The 19,248-nt window shown below is 47.0% G+C and overlaps 1 protein-coding gene across 1 annotated transcript; it reads left to right on the top strand.

Moving 5' to 3' along the window:
* Nucleotides 1-787: 787 nt before the first annotated feature.
* Nucleotides 788-1,774, top strand: LOC140128759 (olfactory receptor 10C1-like). The gene has a single exon (XM_072150460.1). The coding sequence runs from the start codon at nt 788-790 to the stop codon at nt 1,772-1,774; it is 987 nt and encodes a 328-aa protein (XP_072006561.1).
* The last annotated feature ends 17,474 nt before the right edge of the window (nt 1,775-19,248 follow it).

Here is a 19,248-nt window from a genome sequence, read left to right on the forward strand (position 1 = left end):
GGGTTGTACTACCGGTACAACATGAGGAGAAAGCTTTAAGCGGTGTCTCGAGTGGTATTAGGCGGCTTTCCTGGACTTCATGTCAGCGGGATTGTTCATGAAGAAGATGCAATATCCAAAATATAAGGTTCCAGGATGATATTAGCGCCAATGAATCGGACGTGAGGAGCAAGTTCTTAAGTACACGCATACTTAAGAACACGCTCCTCACGTCCGAGTCATTGGCGCTAATATCATCCTGGAACCTTATATTTTGGACAGTTGTGGATTAGTGCAGATAGGTCATTTGAGCTGTAGCCTGGGGCTCAAGCCTTCAAGGGTGCCCATGGCCATCCAAAAGCACCCACCAAATTTTATACTGAGAAAAACCTTCAGCCATGAAAACATTGTAGATCTGTTCCTGCTTTCAATACACATGTACACAGGACTGATTTTTGGACCTTTGAAATCCCTACAAAGGTTCTGAAACTGCAGATTGAAAGCAGCAGAAGGGACACTTCCTCCATTGCCCAAGAAGCTGATTCTAGTACCAAATGTCCAAAATCCTTTTCCATCCTGAATACAAGGGGTTTGTTTGTTGTATTTTGACCCCAATGTTATTTTGTTTTTAATGCCTCCTCATAAAACTCTTCCCAAAGCTGAAATATGCTGTATCTGCATATGTATTGAAAATAAGTGTGTTTTAACCATTTCCAGGCAGTTTTTTTCTTCTTTTTTTAATGATATTTTATTTCAGTACAACAGAAAAATAAAACCAAAACAAGTTCAATAAACAGAAGCTGATCAAATGCCAGACGGGTTCAGAAGAACAGAAGACCCTGACCATGAGAGCCTCCAATCCACCAATAATATCACCTCCATTTTCCTTCTGGGATTTCCTAATCTTCAAAATTACAAATTTCTCTTCTTCTCCCTCCTGGTTCTTATATACTGTGGGACAATATCAGGAAACCTTCTTATCATGGTCTTGTATCTAGTGAATAAAACCCTTCAGTCCCCCATGTACTTCTTCATTACACAGCTGTCATTGTGTGACCTCCTGCTGACCACAGACATTGTCCCCGTCCTTCTTCACACCATACTGCATGGAGGAAGTACTATCACTCTCATCGAATGTATCACCCAGTTTTTCTTTTTCTCAAACTCTGAATTCTCGGAATGTATTTTGCTGTCGGTGATGTCCTATGACCGGTATGTGGCCATCTGTAACCCCCTCAGATACAACTCTATCATGAGTCATACATCTTGTGTGATATCGGCCGGGGTCATTTGGGCGATGAGTTTTCTGGGAACATTGAGCTACGTAATTTCTATATGTAATCTGTATTTCTGTGGACCAAATGTTATTGACCATTTCTACTGTGACTTTGAACCTCTAGTTCAGCTTTCCTGCTCCGACACTTCCATGATTCATAGATGGATTCTCATAATGGGATTCTTTACAGTTTTGGTGCCTTTTATAGTAATAGTGACGTCCTATGTGTACATTGTCATCGCCATCCTGAAGATCCCATCCAATACCGGAAGACATAAAGCCTTCTCCACCTGTAGCTCCCACCTCATTGTCGTCTCCATATTTTATGGGACTTTAATGATTGTCTATATTTTTCCAACCAAAGGTGACACAGTGACCATAAGTAAGGTCTTATCTCTGATTTATACTGTGCTGACCCCACTGCTTAACCCCATCATATACACCCTGAGGAACAGAGACTTCAAAGAGGCTTTTCTTAAGATTAACCTTGTCTTCTGCTCTGAGCATGTAGTCATCTAAATGCAAGGCCTGATCTTAAAGTCTACGACATCATACATGACATGGATGAGTCACATTTTGGGAATCTTTAACATCCTGAATTCAAGAAGATGAAATGATAATCAGTTAATAACCCTCTTTCAACCTAGAATTGATAATTAATCTTACAAATGTTTCCACTGCTATTTTGTTATTTCACCCTTATTGTAATGTGGCGAAAGTCTTAAATTTCTCATGAATCAACAGCAATAAAATATTGTTCAAATATAAGGTCATTTTCTTGATTGTGAATGAAATTCTGAAAAAAATTTAAAACAAATCTCAAAAACCTGCTGGCATTTTCCCCATGGTTGTTGATGTCATTAGCAACGATCATTGGTGCCAAAGTGGACCATGAGAACTGGGTCCTCAGCAGCCCCTCTCACTAAATGGGCAACCTGATTGGCAACATGATGAACCTGACCACACGGCAAACAAAACAGTGTTGGGTATGCACAGTCTTTGTGACTGCGTCTCCCACTACCAGTATCTGTCTGACCTTACCTGCAATCCCATTTCCCATTTTACAGGAGCAGACAGTCCCTTGATTGGTGGAGGCCATGATTTGCTTCAACATCGCTTCCCCTGAGCTGATATCTCCCTCATCCACCAGCTTCACAAACTAATTGATGTGCACCAGGTCAGGACTAAACTCCCTGCATCTCTTCCCCCTAACCTGCCTTCTAGCTGCCCCCCCTCACTATGAACCTCCATACTACCTTCCCCTCACCACATTTATGCTCGAAAAGCAGCAAACTCTGTACAATCGTGAAACTTGCTCATTTGGATCAAGAATCTGGGGTTCCTGAAGAGAAATTTTCACACATCACACGCAGCAGTATTCCCCCTCTAACGTTTACTCATGTAAAGCATATATGGCACAAGATTTACACTGAACAGCACTGACACTTATGAAGTCCATTGTACTACTTTGATGTCACCCCTTCATCCTCATAGACTGTAAGATCTTGTGATCTGAGCCCTCAATCCTATTGTTTTATAAGATCATATTAATACTGTGTAATGTCTTGATACCTTTTCATCTGTACAGACACAACCCAAAGTGCTCATAAAGGGTAACCATGCTTTGGCGGGAGCACACAGGGTCTTGGTGCAATTGGGGAAAGATCAGTTGGAATCTCAAACAGTAACTTGAAACATATTGCGGGAGCAGCACAAACTCTGGTAGAAGCAGGTGGGTCTATTACACCACAGGAATCAGACAGCATAGTACAAGAATGGGGCAAAGTGAGAGCCACTGGCACTAGACCCAAATATGTACCATTTACTCCACCACAAATAGATTATTGCTAGGCCACCAGGGCCAGACAGGTACTGATGACGTTTTTAAGAAATATTCAACAGATTAGAAAAACACATCATAAGCATTAAAGCCGGGATGACTTTTGGCCTATACTGCCCTACAGAATGACCCCCTTGATGCAGAAAGACATACGAATCAGGAATAGACTGAATAGACTGGAATCAACCCTGCTACTTTACTGCCTATGTCAAGAGGGGATGATTGGGGAACAGAAACAATCTGAACCCAATGAAGAATTCGAAGAACATGAAGAACAAGCCATGCAACAGGAACTTTCGCACCTGCAAACAGCGTCAATATAACCTCTTGAATACCTGGAATATACCTGGTATACAGACGGCTCAAGATTTTTGGATTAAGGGTTTAGGTTTCACACTGGATACTCTGTAATCTCTAATATAGGGATTATAGAGGCATGTGCATTGCCAGCCCACCAGTCTGGCCAAGAAGCTAGCCAAAGGGAAAAGAGTGAATATCTATACGGATAAGGCCAATGCCCATGGAGTAACCCATGATTTTGGACTTCTATGGGCTTAAAGAGTTTACAAAACCTCCACAGGATCCTTCATCAAGAAGGCAAACTTTGTCCACCTCCTTATGCTCTCTCTCCAAAGAATTTACCACCCTGAAAGTAGAAGCCCATAAAGGGATCGACACTCCAGAGGGAAAAGGAAATGATATAGCATATTGGGCAGCTAAATAAGCTACATAACAACAGATTCCCGTGATTAAGGATGAAGAGAGATCCTTAAGACATTCTGCTGGAACAGAGCAAAACAATAAATAGAAGAAGCAGAGATGGAAGACGCCATGGCTCCAGAAGTTCTGAAGACCCTGTAGATAAAGTCCCCGGATCTCAAAAAGGGAGACCTTGTGGATTCTTATGTATCATCCTGCCAGATTTGTTCCACCTGTAGCCCCTCAAAGACATATCCCACCCCGGAAAAACCCCTAGCAAGGCTTTTCTACTCCTTCCAGAAGATCCAAATAGATCATATCTAGTTACCCAAAGTGGGTAAATACGGGCATGTCCTAGTGGAGATTGACATGGTCTCCGGATTGCCAGTAGCGCATCCGTAGAAAATCCAAAACTATAGCCAAAAAGTTGATCACAGATTTAGTTTGTAGATCAGGATTCTTGAAATCATAGGAAGTGATCAGGGCACAGTATTTACAGTGGATATTACAAAAGACCTCTGGAGGACGATTGGCACAGATCTGGGGTTCCACGCTTCCTACCATCCCCAAATTAGTGGCAAAATGAAGAGACTAAATGGTACCATCAAGAACAAACTTTTGAAGGCAGGACAGACTCACTGCTCTACCTGGCCAGACCTGCTGCTCATTGTACTTTACCAGAAATACCCCTAGATCACCACATAACCTCACTCTCTATGAGGTCATATTTGGCAATGTTCCCTGGTTAGGATGTTTATTTCCTCAACAACTTGAGTTAGGAAATGATCAGTTGATAAATTATGTTGTGGCTTAAACCCATTCTGCAATATACTCTTCTGTTACAGATCCTGACAGAGACCACACTACCCATAAGATTCAGCCTGGTGATTATGTGTGGATAAAGAAACACATCCGACCCACACTCAAACCCCGGTTCCAGGTTCTACTGACCAGCCCCGCTACAGTGAAGCTTGGAGGAAAATCGATTTGGATCTGCGCTAGCCATTGCAAAAGAGACAGTTTGGATACACAGTAACAAAATATAGAATGAGTGGGTTCTATTGGGAATATTAACTGCCCTGTTATGCCCCGAGGCGGGACCACAACACTAGACCAACACCACCAAATCCTCCAGCAAAGCATGAAAGCTGACCTTGCCTTTAATGGGCTCTAGTGATGTTAACACAATAAAGATAATTTTAACCCCTTACTTTACAATGTTAATGTTATTGTTGTTTTAGCTCCTATCACTCTCTATGCTGCTTAGTGCAAAATTCCCGGGTTTGGGCGGGGACTCTCTGAGCAGACACATTATGACTAGAGATGAGCGAACATGCTCGTCCGAGCTTGATGCTCGGTCGAGCATTAGGGTACTCGAAACTGCTCGTTACTCGGACGAATACTTCGCCCGCTCGAGAAAATGGCAGCTCCCGCCGTTTTGCTTTTTGGCGGCCAGAAACAGAGCCAATCACAAGCCAGGAGACTCTGCACTCCACCCAGCATGACGTGGTACCCTTACACGTCGATAGCAGTGGTTGGCTGGCCAGATCAGGTGACCCTGGGATAGACTAGCCGCTGGCCGCGCTGCTCGGATCATTCTGTCTCTGGATGCCGCTAGGGAGAGAGCTGCTGCTGGTCAGGGAAAGCGTTAGGGTGTTCTATTAGCTTATTGTTAGGCAGGAGTGATTCTCAAAGAACCCAACAGCCCTTCTTAGGGCTACAATAACGTTCTACTTTTTTTATTTTAATTTGCATCTATTACCATTTTGTGAGGAATTAGCAGGGGGACTTGCTACCGTTGTGTTCTGCGCTTAGTGGCGCACATATCCATAGCAAAGACCGAAGTGGGAAAATTCAGTAGGGGTTGGATTTCTATTAGGCACTAACTCAGTGTCATCTCATCTGGCATAGTAGTGTGCTTCCTTTGATACTTGGCTAGAAAATAGCCATAGGAGAATACAAACAGCTTCTTGAAGCCTACAGTAGCGTTCTATATATTTGATTTCTGGTTGATCTGCTGGTGGCTGTAGTTTCTGCAGTGCATGTACTTGCCAATTCTGAGCAATTTGTAGTGAGACTTGCGACCGCTGTGTTCTGCGCTTAGTGGCGCACATATCCATAGCAAAGGCCGAAGTGGGAAAATTCAGTAGGGGTTGGATTTCTATTAGGCAATAACTCAGTGTCATCTCATCTGGCATAGTAGTGTGCTTCCTTTGATACTTGGCTAGAAAATAGCCATAGGAGAATACAAACAGCTTCTTGAAGCCTACAGTAGCGTTCTATATATTTGATTTCTGGTTGATCTGCTGGTGGCTGTAGTTTCTGCAGTGCATGTACTTGCCAATTCTGAGCAATTTGTAGTGAGACTTGCGACCGCTGTGTTCTACGCTTAGTGGCGCACATATCCATAGCAAAGGCCGAAGTGGCAAAATTCAGTAGGGGTTGGATTTCTATTAGGCAATAACTCAGTGTCATCTCATCTGGCATAGTAGTGTGCTTCCTTTGATACTTGGCTAGAAAATAGCCATAGGAGAATACAAACAGCTTCTTGAAGCCTACAGTAGCGTTCTATATATTTGATTTCTGGTTGATCTGCTGGTGGCTGTAGTTTCTGCAGTGCATGTACTTGCCAATTCTGAGCAATTTGTAGTGAGACTTGCGACCGCTGTGTTCTACGCTTAGTGGCGCACATATCCATAGCAAAGGCCGAAGTGGCAAAATTCAGTAGGGGTTGGATTTCTATTAGGCAATAACTCAGTGTCATCTCATCTGGCATAGTAGTGTGCTTCCTTTGATACTTGGCTAGAAAATAGCCATAGGAGAATACAAACAGCTTCTTGAAGCCTACAGTAGCGTTCTATATATTTGATTTCTGGTTGATCTGCTGGTGGCTGTAGTTTCTGCAGTGCATGTACTTGCCAATTCTGAGCAATTTGTAGTGAGACTTGCGACCGCTGTGTTCTGCGCTTAGTGGCGCACATATCCATAGCAAAGGCCGAAGTGGCAAAATTCAGTAGGGGTTGGATTTCTATTAGGCACTAACTCAGTGTCATCTCATCTGGCATAGTAGTGTGCTTCCTTTGATACTTGGCTAGAAAATAGCCATAGCAATAGGATAGGATTGTTTGGTTTTAAAAACTCAAAAAAAAACAAAAAACACAAAAAAAAAAAAAAACACAAAAAAACACAAAAAAAAACAAAAAGAAGTAAAAAAAAAAAAAAAGTTATAACTCTCATTTTAAAAATGTTTAACCCGAGGGCTAGGGGTAGAGGACGAGGGCGGGGACGTGGGCGTCCAACTACTGCAGGGGTCAGAGGCCGTGGTCCTGGGCGGGGTGAGACACCACCTGCTGATGAGGGAGCAGGGGAACGCCGCAGAGCTACACTCCCTAGGTTCATGTCTGAAGTTACTGGGACTCGTGGTAGAGCACTGTTGAGGCCAGAACAGTGCGAACAGGTGATGTCGTGGATTGCTGACAATGCTTCGAGCAATTTGTCCACCAGTCAGTCTTCCACGCAGTCCACCCATGTCACCGAAATCCCCACTCCTCCAGCTCCTGCACCTCAGCCTCCTCCTCCCCAGTCTGCCCCCTCCCAGGAAAATTTGCCATTTGAACCGGCATACTCTGAGGAACTGTTTTCTGGACCCTTCCCACAGTCACAAACCACTTGTCCGGTTGCTGCTGAGCAATTTTCCGATGCCCAGGTTTTCCACCAGTCACAGTCTGTGGGTGATGATGACCTTCTTGACGTAGTGGAAGTGTGTAAAGAGGTGTCCGACGATGAGGAGACACGGTTGTCAGACAGTGGGGAAGTTGTTGTCAGGGCAGGAAGTCCGAGGGGGGAGCAGACTGAGGGATCGGAGGATGATGAGGTGACAGACCGAAGCTGGGTTGAGAGGCCGGGTGAACACAGTGCTTCTGAGACGGAGGAGAGTCCTCGACCTGAACAGGTTGGAAGAGGCAGTGGTGGGGCCAGACGGAGAGGCAGGGCCAGAGCTGGTGCATCAGCGCCACTGTCAACTAGTGAAGCTCCCGTGGTGAGGGCTCTTGCGGCGAGGGCTAGATCTTCAGAAGTGTGGAGGTTCTTTAAGGAAACACCGGATGACCGACGGACTGTGGTGTGCAACATTTGCCAAACCAGGCTCAGCAGGGGTTCCACCACTACTAGCTTAACTACCACCAGTATGCGCAGGCATATGAATGCTAAGCACCCCACTCAGTGGCAACAAGCCCGTTCACCTCCGGCCGTGCACACCACTGCTCCTTCCCCTGTGTCAGCTGCTAGTCAGCCCCCTGCCCAGGACCCTGGCACAAAAACCCCATCGTCGCCTCCACGATCCTCCACAGCATCCACCAGCGTTCAGCTCTCCATACCCCAGACGCTGGAGCGGAAACGCAAATATAGTGCAACCCACCCGCACGCCCAAGCCCTTAATGTGCACATCTCCAGATTGCTTAGCCTGGAGATGCTGCCCTATAGGCTAGTAGAGACCGAGGCCTTTCGCAACCTCATGGCGGCGGCCGCCCCTCGGTATTCGGTCCCCAGCCGCCACTACTTTTCCCGATGTGCCGTCCCAGCCCTGCACCAGCACGTGTCAGACAAAATCATCCGTGCCCTGACCAACGCCGTTTCTGACAAGGTCCACCTGACCACGGACACGTGGACGAGTGCTGCCGGGCAGGGCCACTATATATCGCTGACGGCACATTGGGTTAACTTGGTGGAGGCTGGGACCGAGTCTGACCCTGGGGCTGCTCATATACTGCCGACGCCGAGGATTGCGGGGCCTACCTCGGTCCAGGTGTTTCAGGCCTACTATGCCTCCTCCTCCTCCCACCCATCCTCCACCTCCTCCTCCGAACTACCATCCGTGGGCACGGCGCCATCAGTCGGTAGCTCTAGGCACAGCAGCAGTGCCGTCGCTAAGCGACAGCAGGCGGTGCTCAAACTGCTGAGCCTAGGCGACAAAAGGCACACCGCCCAAGAGCTATTACAGGGCATCACGGCGCAGACTGATCTGTGGCTGGCACCGCTGAACCTCAAGCCGGGAATGGTTGTGTGTGACAACGGCCGTAACCTGGTGGCGGCTCTGCAACTCGGCAGACTGACACATGTGCCATGCCTGGCCCATGTGTTAAATCTGATAGTGCAGCGTTTCCTCAAGACATACCCCAATCTGTCTGATTTGCTCACGAAGGTGCGCCGCATCTGTGCGCATTTCAGGAAGTCCAGCCCAGATGCTGCCACTCTCAGGGCAGCGCAGCGCCGCCTCCAACTGCCCGCTCACCGACTGTTGTGCGACGTGCCCACGAGGTGGAATTCAACACTGACCATGTTATCCAGAGTTTACCAGCAGCGCAGAGCGATTGTAGACTGCCAGATGTCAACTTCCACCAGAACTGGTAGTCAGGTCAGTCAGCTTCCTCAAGTCTACAATGAGGAGTGGACGTGGATGTCTGATATCTGTCAGGTGCTGAGTAACTTTGAGGAGTCAACACAGATGGTCAGTGGCGATGCCGCCATCATCAGCCTCACCATCCCGCTGCTTGGCCTGTTGAAAAACTCTCTGGTCAGCATGAAGTCGGAAGCTTTGCGCTCGTCACAAGAGACGGGGGAAGAATATTCCCTTGTTGATAGCCAAAGCACCCTGAGGTCTGTTTCTCAGCGCATATCGGAGGAGGTGGAGGTGGAGGAGGATGAGGAGGAAGAGGAGGAGAATGTTGGCGAGACACAAGAGGGGACCATTGTTGAGTCCTTCACTGTTCAGCGTGTATGGGCAGAAGAAGAGGAGTTGGAGGAGTTGGAGGAGGAGGAAATGGACAGTCAGGCCAGTGAGGGGAGTGAATTCTTACGCGTTGGTACTCTGGCGCATATGGCAGATTTCATGCTAGGCTGCCTATCCCGTGACCCTCGCGTTCAAAGAATTTATTCCAGCACCGATTACTGGGTGTTCACTCTCCTGGACCCACGGTACAAGCAAAATCTTTCCACTCTCATCCCTGAAGAGGAAAGGAGTGTGAGAATGCATGAATACCAGCAGGCCCTGGTGCACAAGCTGAAACAGTATTTCCCTTCTGACAGCGCTAGCGGCAGAGTGCGTAGTTCTGCGGGACAAGTAGCGAGGGAGAGTAGGCGAGCAGGCAGCTTGTCCAGCACTGGCAAGGGTACGCTTTACAAGGCTTTTGCCAGCTTTATGTCACCCCAGCAAGACACTGTCACCTGTCCCCAGTCTCGGCAGAGTAGGGCTGATCTTTACAGAAAGATGGTGAGGGAGTACGTAGCTGACCATACCATCGTCCTAAATGATCACACAGCTCCCTACAACTACTGGGTTTCAAAGCTGGACATGTGGCACGAACTGGCGCTGTACGCCTTGGAGGTTCTTGCCTGCCCTGCCGCTAGCGTCTTGTCCGAGCGGGTTTTCAGTGCAGCTGGTGGCATCATCACCGATAAGCGTACACGCCTGTCGACTGACAGCGCTGACAGGCTGACGCTTATTAAAATGAATAAAGGCTGGATTTCTCAGAATTTCCAATCTCCACCAGGTGAAGGAAGCTCAACCTGAATAATTGATCCACTCCTCCTCCTCCTCCTCATTTTCCTCCTTCTCCTCCTCTTTGTACAGTAAAGCAGAGGAAAATGGCTATTTTTTGACAGGGCCCACTGGCTCTTGCTATAGTACTTCATGCATTTAATTTTTCTGGTGGGCCACCTACCCGGTCCTCTGTTTGAAACAATTTTTGTGAGTGCCACATACAGGCACTCAATCTATTCCATTTTTCTGGAGGGCCACCTACCCGGTCCTCTGTTTTAAAAAATTTTTGGGACTGCCACATACAGGCACTCAATCTATTCCATTTTACTGGAGGGCCACCTACCTGCTCCTCTGGTTTGAAACATTTTTGGGACTGCCACATACAGGCACTCAATCTATTCCATTTTACTGCAGGGCCACCTACCTGCTCCTCTGGTTTGAACAATTTTTGGGACTGCCACATACAGGCACTCAATCTATTCCATTTTACTGGAGGGCCACCTACCTGCTCCTCTGGTTTGAAACATTTTTGGGACTGCCACATACAGGCACTCAATCTATTCCATTTTACTGGAGGGCCACCTACCTGCTCCTCTGGTTTGAAACATTTTTGGGACTGCCACATACAGGCACTCAATCTATTCCATTTTACTGGAGGGCCACCTACCTGCTCCTCTGGTTTGAAGAATTTTTGGGACTGCCACATACAGGCACTCAATCTATTCCATTTTACTGGAGGGCCACCTACCTGCTCCTCTGGTTTGAAACATTTTTGGGACTGCCACATACAGGCACTCAATCTATTCCATTTTACTGGAGGGCCACCTACCTGCTCCTCTGGTTTGAAGAATTTTTGGGACTGCCACATACAGGCACTCAATCTATTCCATTTTACTGGAGGGCCACCTACCTGCTCCTCTGGTTTGAAACATTTTTGGGACTGCCACATACAGGCACTCAATCTATTCCATTTTACTGGAGGGCCACCTACCTGCTCCTCTGGTTTGAAGAATTTTTGGGACTGCCACATACAGGCACTCAATCTATTCCATTTTACTGGAGGGCCACCTACCTGCTCCTCTGGTTTGAAACATTTTTGGGACTGCCACATACAGGCACTCAATCTATTCCATTTTACTGGAGGGCCACCTACCTGCTCCTCTGGTTTGAAAAATGTTTGGGACTGCCACATACAGGCACTATCCAAATTAAATTGTCTCCATAGCAGCCTCCACACGTTGTCTCCATTGCTACCTCCAAAAGTCGTCCATATAGCTGCCTCCATACATCGTCCCTTTATCAAACGAGGTGTGTCAGGCAGAAATTTGGGTTGTTTTCATGGATTCCACATCAAAGTTGTTAACTTTGTCGCCACCCTGCTGTGTTATCCACAAAATATACTGGCAAACTTTTACCATTTAGGGATATTATTTCAGCGCTTCTTGCGCATCTGTTTACATTCCCCTCACCCGGCATATCCTAAACTTATAAGAACGCTACTACACTTGATCTTATACAAAAGGTTCTTAGAAGTGCTGTTTGGGGAGTAGCCTAGAGACAGGGGCTTGGATTGGCGAAAGCTCGCCTGGCAGCGGAGCGCCAGCTCCATGCGCATCATGCGCTTCTTGCGCATCTGTTTACATTCCCCTCACCCGCCATATCCCAAACTTATAAGAACGCTACTACACTTAACTTGGTGCAGGCTGGGACCGAGTCTGACCCTGGGGCTGCTCATATACTGGCGACGCAGAGAATTGCGGGGCCTACCTCGGTCCAGGTCTCAAAGGCCTACTATACCTCCTCCCACCCCACCTCCTCCTCCTCCGAATTACCATCCGTGGGCATGGCGCCATCAGTCGGTAGCTCTAGGCACAGCAGCAGTGCCGTCGCTAAGCGACAGCAGGCGGTGCTGAAACTGCTGAGCCTAGGCGATAAAAGGCACACCGCCCAAGAGCTATTACAGGGCATTCCACATCAAAGTTGTTAACTTTGTCACCACCCTGCTGTGTAATCCACAAAATATACTGGCAAACTTTTACCATTTAGGGATATTATTTCAGCGCTTCTTGCGCATCTGTTTACATTCCCCTCACCCGGCATATCCTAAACTTATAAGAACGCTACTACACTTGATCTTATACAAAAGGTTCTTAGAAGTGCTGTTTGGGGAGTAGCCTAGAAACAGGGGCTTGGATTGGCGAAAGCTCGCCTGGCTGCAGAGCGCCAGCTCCATCACAAGATCCAACTAACATAGTTGCAGCACCTTTAATCTACTACTAGTTCACTGCCTCCATAATAATAATAATCTTTATTTATATAGCGTCATCATATTCTGCAGCGCTTTACAAATCATAGGAAACAAATACAAATGTAATGTAACAGAGCACAACATTTGTATGGAACAACAGGAGTGAGGTCCCTGCTCGCCAGAGCTTACGGTTTATGAAGATGATGGGGTAACACGAGGTAAAAGAATATTTAATGGTCAAGCCATTCTTCTTAGGGAATAGAAAAAAATATAATAAATGGAATTGCTGTCGCTTGAAACACTCAGCCGTCATCTTATATACCAGGTCCAGGGTGAATGGGACTGCAGAGAAGTCTGGTGCCTGTTGGTTGCTGGATAACAGATGGGAGGACGACACAGGACGGGTTAGTAGAAGAGTTAAAACTTCATGCAGTTAATGAGTGTTATAGGCTTGCCTAAAGAAATGGGTTTTAAGAGCACGTTTGAAACTTTGGAGGTTAGGTATTAGTCTGATAGTCCGGGGCAGAGCATTCCATAGAATTGGTGCAGCTCTAGAGAAGTCTTGGAGACGCGAGTGGGAGGTCCGCACTAGGGTAGAGGTTAATCTAAGATCACTGGCGGATCTAAGAGCACGGGTTGGGCGATAGACTGAGATAAGAGAGGAGAGGTAGGGGGGTGCAGCATTATACAGAGCTTTATGGATGAGGGTTATTATTATTTTAAACTATTCGAAAGGAGACTGGCAGCCAGTGCAGCGACTGGCATGAACTGTAAGCATACATGGTCCCCTTATCAAACGAGCTGTGTCAGGCAGAATTTGGGGTTGTTTTCATGGCTTCCATGTTAACTTTGTCGCCACCCTGCTGTGTAATCCACAAAATATACTGGCAAACTTTTATCATGTAGCGATATTATTTGAGCACTTCTTGCTCACCTCCTTTGGTTCCTCTCTGCCACCCATTGGTTTGAAGCCTGAGTCCATTTAGGGTATGTCGCCATGCCACTCTCTAGCCTGCCGCTGCTGCCGCTGCCTCTGCATGCCGTCCCCTATAGTGTCAGGGTCAATTATTGGATGTTTTAGATGCTATCTAGCTTCATTCTGTCACTCTGGCCATGCTGTTGCCCATAATTTTGGCATAATGGTGCGATTAGGCAGCCTCAGAGGCATCCATGCATGCTGCCCCTGCTGTTTCCTGTCCATTTCCGTGGTGTTTCCATCCTTTTCTGAGGTTCCCAGGTGTTTGGCCAAGCTTCCCTGTGCAGAGCCTTGGTCCCCTTGAAAAATGCTCGAGTCTCCCATTGACTTCAATCGGGTTCGTTATTCGAGACGAGCACTCGAGCATCGGGAAAAGTTCGTCTCGAATAACGAGTACCCGAGCATTTTAGTGTTCGCTCATCTCTAATTATGACCCATCTTGTTCTGTGGGGTCACAATGTGGTTACATTATCATGGTACAGGTGTATATACACTTTCATCTGGCTTCTGACATTGCACTAACACACTGACACATAGGGGCAGATTTACTTACCCGGTCCATTCGTGATCCAGCGGCGCTTTCTCTGTGGTGGATTTGGGTCCGGCCGGGATTCACTAAGGCAGTTCCTTCTACGTCCACCAGGTGTCGCTGCTGTGCTGAAGACCATCGGATTGCATCGGAGTTCACCGTCCTACCCTGGGTAAAGGTAAGCGCGTGTCGAGCGACACTTTTTTTTAAACGCGGCGGTTTTTCTGAATCAGTCTGTTTTTTTTTACGGCCAAGCCCCCCGATTTCCGTTGCGTGCATGCCGGTGCCGATGCGCCACAATCCGTTCGCATGCGCCAAAATCCTGGGGCAATTCAGGAAAAATCGGCGCTAAACGGAAATATTCGGGTAACACGTTGGGAAAACGCGAATCGGGCCCTTAGTAAATGACCCCCATAGAGAGAGAGATGAGACAGATGAGAGATGCATGAGATGTCAGATTCCTATTACACATAGGCTGACAGACTTTTACACTGTTACACTTTTAGCTCTGCTACATCTCACAGATATGTGCCTGCCTCCCCCTACCCCCGGATCACTTATCTCCTTGTAGTTTGTATTTTCTCTCTGCTGATGCTCTCCTGGCAGGATGTGATCAGTGAGTGTCTGTGAGCTCCGTGCAAGGGGCGTGGCTACAGGCTCAGAGCAGAGACAGACATAAATCTCATCTGCATGATCTCACACAGAAATCCAAGGTGGCGGCAACCCGACCCTAAGTCAGAAGTTACAGCATCATGTCTAGGGACAACTGTAATTGTGTACCAGGACTGATAGAGACAGGTTGGAATTATACCTGTGAAATGCTGGATTTTTGAGAATAACAGTGAATTAGAGAATGTGTTTTTTTTTTTATCCTGAGTACATATAAGAAACTTGCCTTCGCGGTAGAATACCCCTTTAAGGGATTGTTGGATATGCACCCACAGTCCCACCAGTTCCAAAAGTATTCCCTACTTAGCAACTCTGAAGTGAGGTATTATGCCACCACACACTCAATGGGGGTTATTTATCATACGCCCGCACTCGTTCTCCAGCATATGATAGCCCCGTCTCTGCTCTGGCACAGCCCGATACATCTTGATAAATCAGGTGGGGTCCTGCGTAGCGTTTATCTCTACGCCAGCCGGCAGCAGTGAGTGCGCAGGTAATGAGGTGGGGGCCCCTTGGCGTAAAATATGGTGGAGGCCCCCATTGAATGTAGTCCAGACAGGGAACAGCAATCGCTATATACCATTCCCCAGCAATAACCATATACAGCCTACCCAACAATCAGTGTATACAGCTCCCCCAGCAACGACTATATACAGCTCCCCCAGAAACCACTATATACAGCTCCCCCAGCAATCACTATATACAGCTCCCCCAGCAATCACTATATACAGCTCCTAGTAATCACTATATACAGCTCCCCCAGCAATCACTATATACAGCTCCCCCAGCAATCACTATATACAGCTCCCCCAGCAATCACTGTATACAGCTCCCCCAGCAATCACTATATACAGCTCCCCCAGCAATCACTATATACAGCTCTCCCAGCAATCACTATATACAGCTCCTCCAGCAACCAATATATACAGCTCCACCAGCAATCACTGTATACAGCTCCCCCAGCAATCACTATATACAGCTCCCCCAGCAACCAATATATACAGCTCCACCAGCAATCACTGTATACAGCTCCCCCAGCAATCACTATATACAGCTCCCCCAGCAATCACTATATACAGCTCCCCCAGTAATCACTATATACAGCTCCCCCAGCAATCACTATATGCAGCCCCCCCAGCAATCACTGTATACAGCTCCCCCAGCAATCACTATATACAGCTCCCCCAGCAATCACTATATACAGCTCCCCCAGCAATCACTATATACAGCTCCCCCAGTAATCACTATATACAGCTCCCCCAGCAATCACTATATGCAGCCCCCCCAGCAATCACTGTATACAGCTCCCCCAGCAATCACTATAGACAGCTCCCCCAGCAATCACTATATACAGCCCCCAGTAATCACTATATACAGCCCCCAGCAATCACTATATACAGCTCCCCCTGCAATCACTGTATACAGCTCCCCCAGCAATCACTATATACAGCTCCCCCAGCAATCACTGTATACATCTCCCCCAGCAATCACTGTATACATCTCCCCCAGCAATCACTAAATACAGCTCCCCCAGCAATCACTATATACAGCTCCCCCAGCAATAACTATATACAGCTCCCCCAGCAATCACTATATACAGCTCCTCCAGCAATCACTATATACAGCTCCCCCAGCAATCACTATATACAGCTCCTCCAGCAATCACTATATACAGCTCCCCCAGCAATCACTATATACAGCTCCCCCAGCAATCACTATATACAGCTCCTCCAGCAATCACTATATACAGCTCCCCCAGCAATCACTATATACAGCTCCCCCAGCAATCATTATATACAGCTCTCCCAGTAATCACTATATACAGCTCTTCCAGTAATCACTATATACAGCTCCCCCAGCAATCACTGTATACATCCCCCCCAGCAATCACTGTATACATCTCCAGCAATCACTATATACAGCTCCCCCAGCAATCACTATATACATCTCCCAGCAATCACTATATACATCTCCCCCAGCAATCACTATATACAGCTCCCCCAGCAATCACTATATACAGCTCCCCCAGCAATCACTGTATACAGCTCCCCCAGCAATCACTATATACAGCTCCCCCAGCAACCACTGTATACAACCCCCAACAATCACTTTATTCAGCCCCCCAGCAATCTCTATATACAGCTCCCCAAACAGCCACCATATACTGCTCCCCCCCAGCAACCACTGTATACAACCCCCAACAATCACTGTATAGAGCTCCCAGTAATCACTATATACAGCTAACCCAGGAATTACTGTATACAGTTCCCCTAGCAATCACTGTATACAGCTCCCCCAGCAATCACTGTATACAGCTCCCCCAGCAATCACTGTATACAGCCCCCCAGCAATCACTGTATACAGCTCCCCCAGCAATCACTTTACACAGCTCCACCAGCAATCACTTTACACAGCTCCCCAGCAATCACTATATACAGCTCCCCCTGTAATCACTGTATACAGCTCCCACAACAATCACTGTATACAGCTCCCCCTATAATAACTATATACAGTCCCCTATAATAACTATATACACCCCCCTATTGTAACTTTATACAGTCCCCCTATAATAACTATATACAGCCCCTATATAACTATATGCCGATTCCTATTATTGCTATAGACACCCCCCATAATAAATATATACAATCCCCCAATATTAACTATATACAGTCCTAGATAAAATACTAAAATTGTACTCACCCTCCATCGTACCCCCAATGCGCGCCATCCTCATCCTCCCTTGTGGTGTCAGGGTGGATGTAAACAAAGATGGCGGCGCCCTGCTACACACTCTGTGACGTCACCCAGTGGCACATTCGATCATCTATGGCAGAGGAGGGAACATATATATATATACCCCAATATATACCCCAATTGCTCTATGAGGTGGTTTTTCTGAATCCTGTATTAATTACATCAGATTTAGGCTTGGATTGCACATGCCAGTATCTTGCCGAGAAAATGTGGCTTCTGCCTTTTCTCATCCATCCACATTATTTATATCCAAAATGCAGCATTAACTAACTATATATATATATATATATATATATATATATATATATATACATATGTGTGTGTGTGTCTGTTCTATTCGTTAATCTTTTTGACCTATAAGGTTCATCCAGTTCATATATTGCTGCCAGTTGCATTCTGTCTGGGTCCTCCCTCTTGGGTCCTCCATCACATGACATGGGTCATGAGACCACAGAATGTGGTCGGAGGGTCTGCATACGATTTTGCTCTAATGTGGGTGTGTATTTCTGACTAAGGAAATTATGTCACTAAATTGGATTGGTTCGGGTGTGCCATTTGTGTGTTTCATTTAAATATCACTTCCACTTTGCAGAAGTACATGCACCCTCTGCATCTGTAGCTGATCCTGGAGAAGGGGGATGGAATAAAGCTGGACATATCTCAAACATAATTTATTAAAAGTTATTACTTAATTTAAAAAAAAAAAAAAACTTTAATTGGAAATATTACATAAAAGCTTATTTTTTCACATTTCTAGTCAATTATTGGCAAAGAAAAGCATATGTAATTAATAAAACCATCCTATCAAGATAAAGTCTTACATGTCATTAAAAAAAATGTCTCCCCCGTGCTGCCCGATGTCTCCCCCGTGCTGCCCGATGTCTCCCCGTGCTGCCCGAAGTCTCCCCCGTGCTGCCCGAAGTCTCCCCCGTGCTGCCCGATGTCTCCCCGCGCTGCCCGATGTCTCCCCGCGCTGCCCGATGTCTCCCCCGTGCTGCCCGATGTCTCCCCGTGCTGCCCGATGTCTCCCCCGTGCTGCCCGATGTCTCCCCCGTGCTGCCCGATGTCTCCCCCGTGCTGCCCGATGTCTCCCCCGTGCTGCCCGATGTCTCCCCCGTGCTGCCCGATGTCTCCCCGCTGCCCGATGTCTCCCCCGTGCTGCCTGATGTCTCCCCCGTGCTGCCCGATGTCTCCCCCGTGCTGCCCGATGTCTCCCTGTGCTGCCCGATGTCTCCCCCGTGCTGCCCGATGTCTCCCCCGTGCTGCCCGATGTCTCCCCCGTGCTGCCCGATGTCTCCCCGTGCTGCCCGATGTCTCCCCGTGCTGCTTGATGTCTCCCTGCTGCTTGATGTCTCCCTGCTGCCGTTCCGCGTGTATCTTCCGACAAGTAAGCAGATGTGCCGAACATCTGTAATCTATTCTTCACTGTGTTCTTCACTGTCTTTTTCACTTAAATGATCCTGTGTTCACTGTTTTTATTCTATTCTTCATTGTTCTTCACTGTGTTTTTTTAATTAAATGCTCGATCTCGGGGAGGGGAAATACTCGTCCGAGCAACGAGCCGTTTCGAGTACCTTAATACTCGAACGAACATCAAGCTCGGACGAGTATACTCGCTCATCTCTAGTTCCCCAACATCATGGTACAGCAATGAGTGTAAGACGGCTCGTGGGCTAAACCCAACTCATACACATTAGGTATTTGCTGCATAATGCAGCAAACACCCACCACTTACAC

The sequence above is a fragment of the Engystomops pustulosus genome, chromosome 4, assembly GCF_040894005.1.
Source record: "Engystomops pustulosus chromosome 4, aEngPut4.maternal, whole genome shotgun sequence".
Taxonomy (NCBI): Eukaryota; Metazoa; Chordata; class Amphibia; order Anura; family Leptodactylidae; genus Engystomops; species Engystomops pustulosus.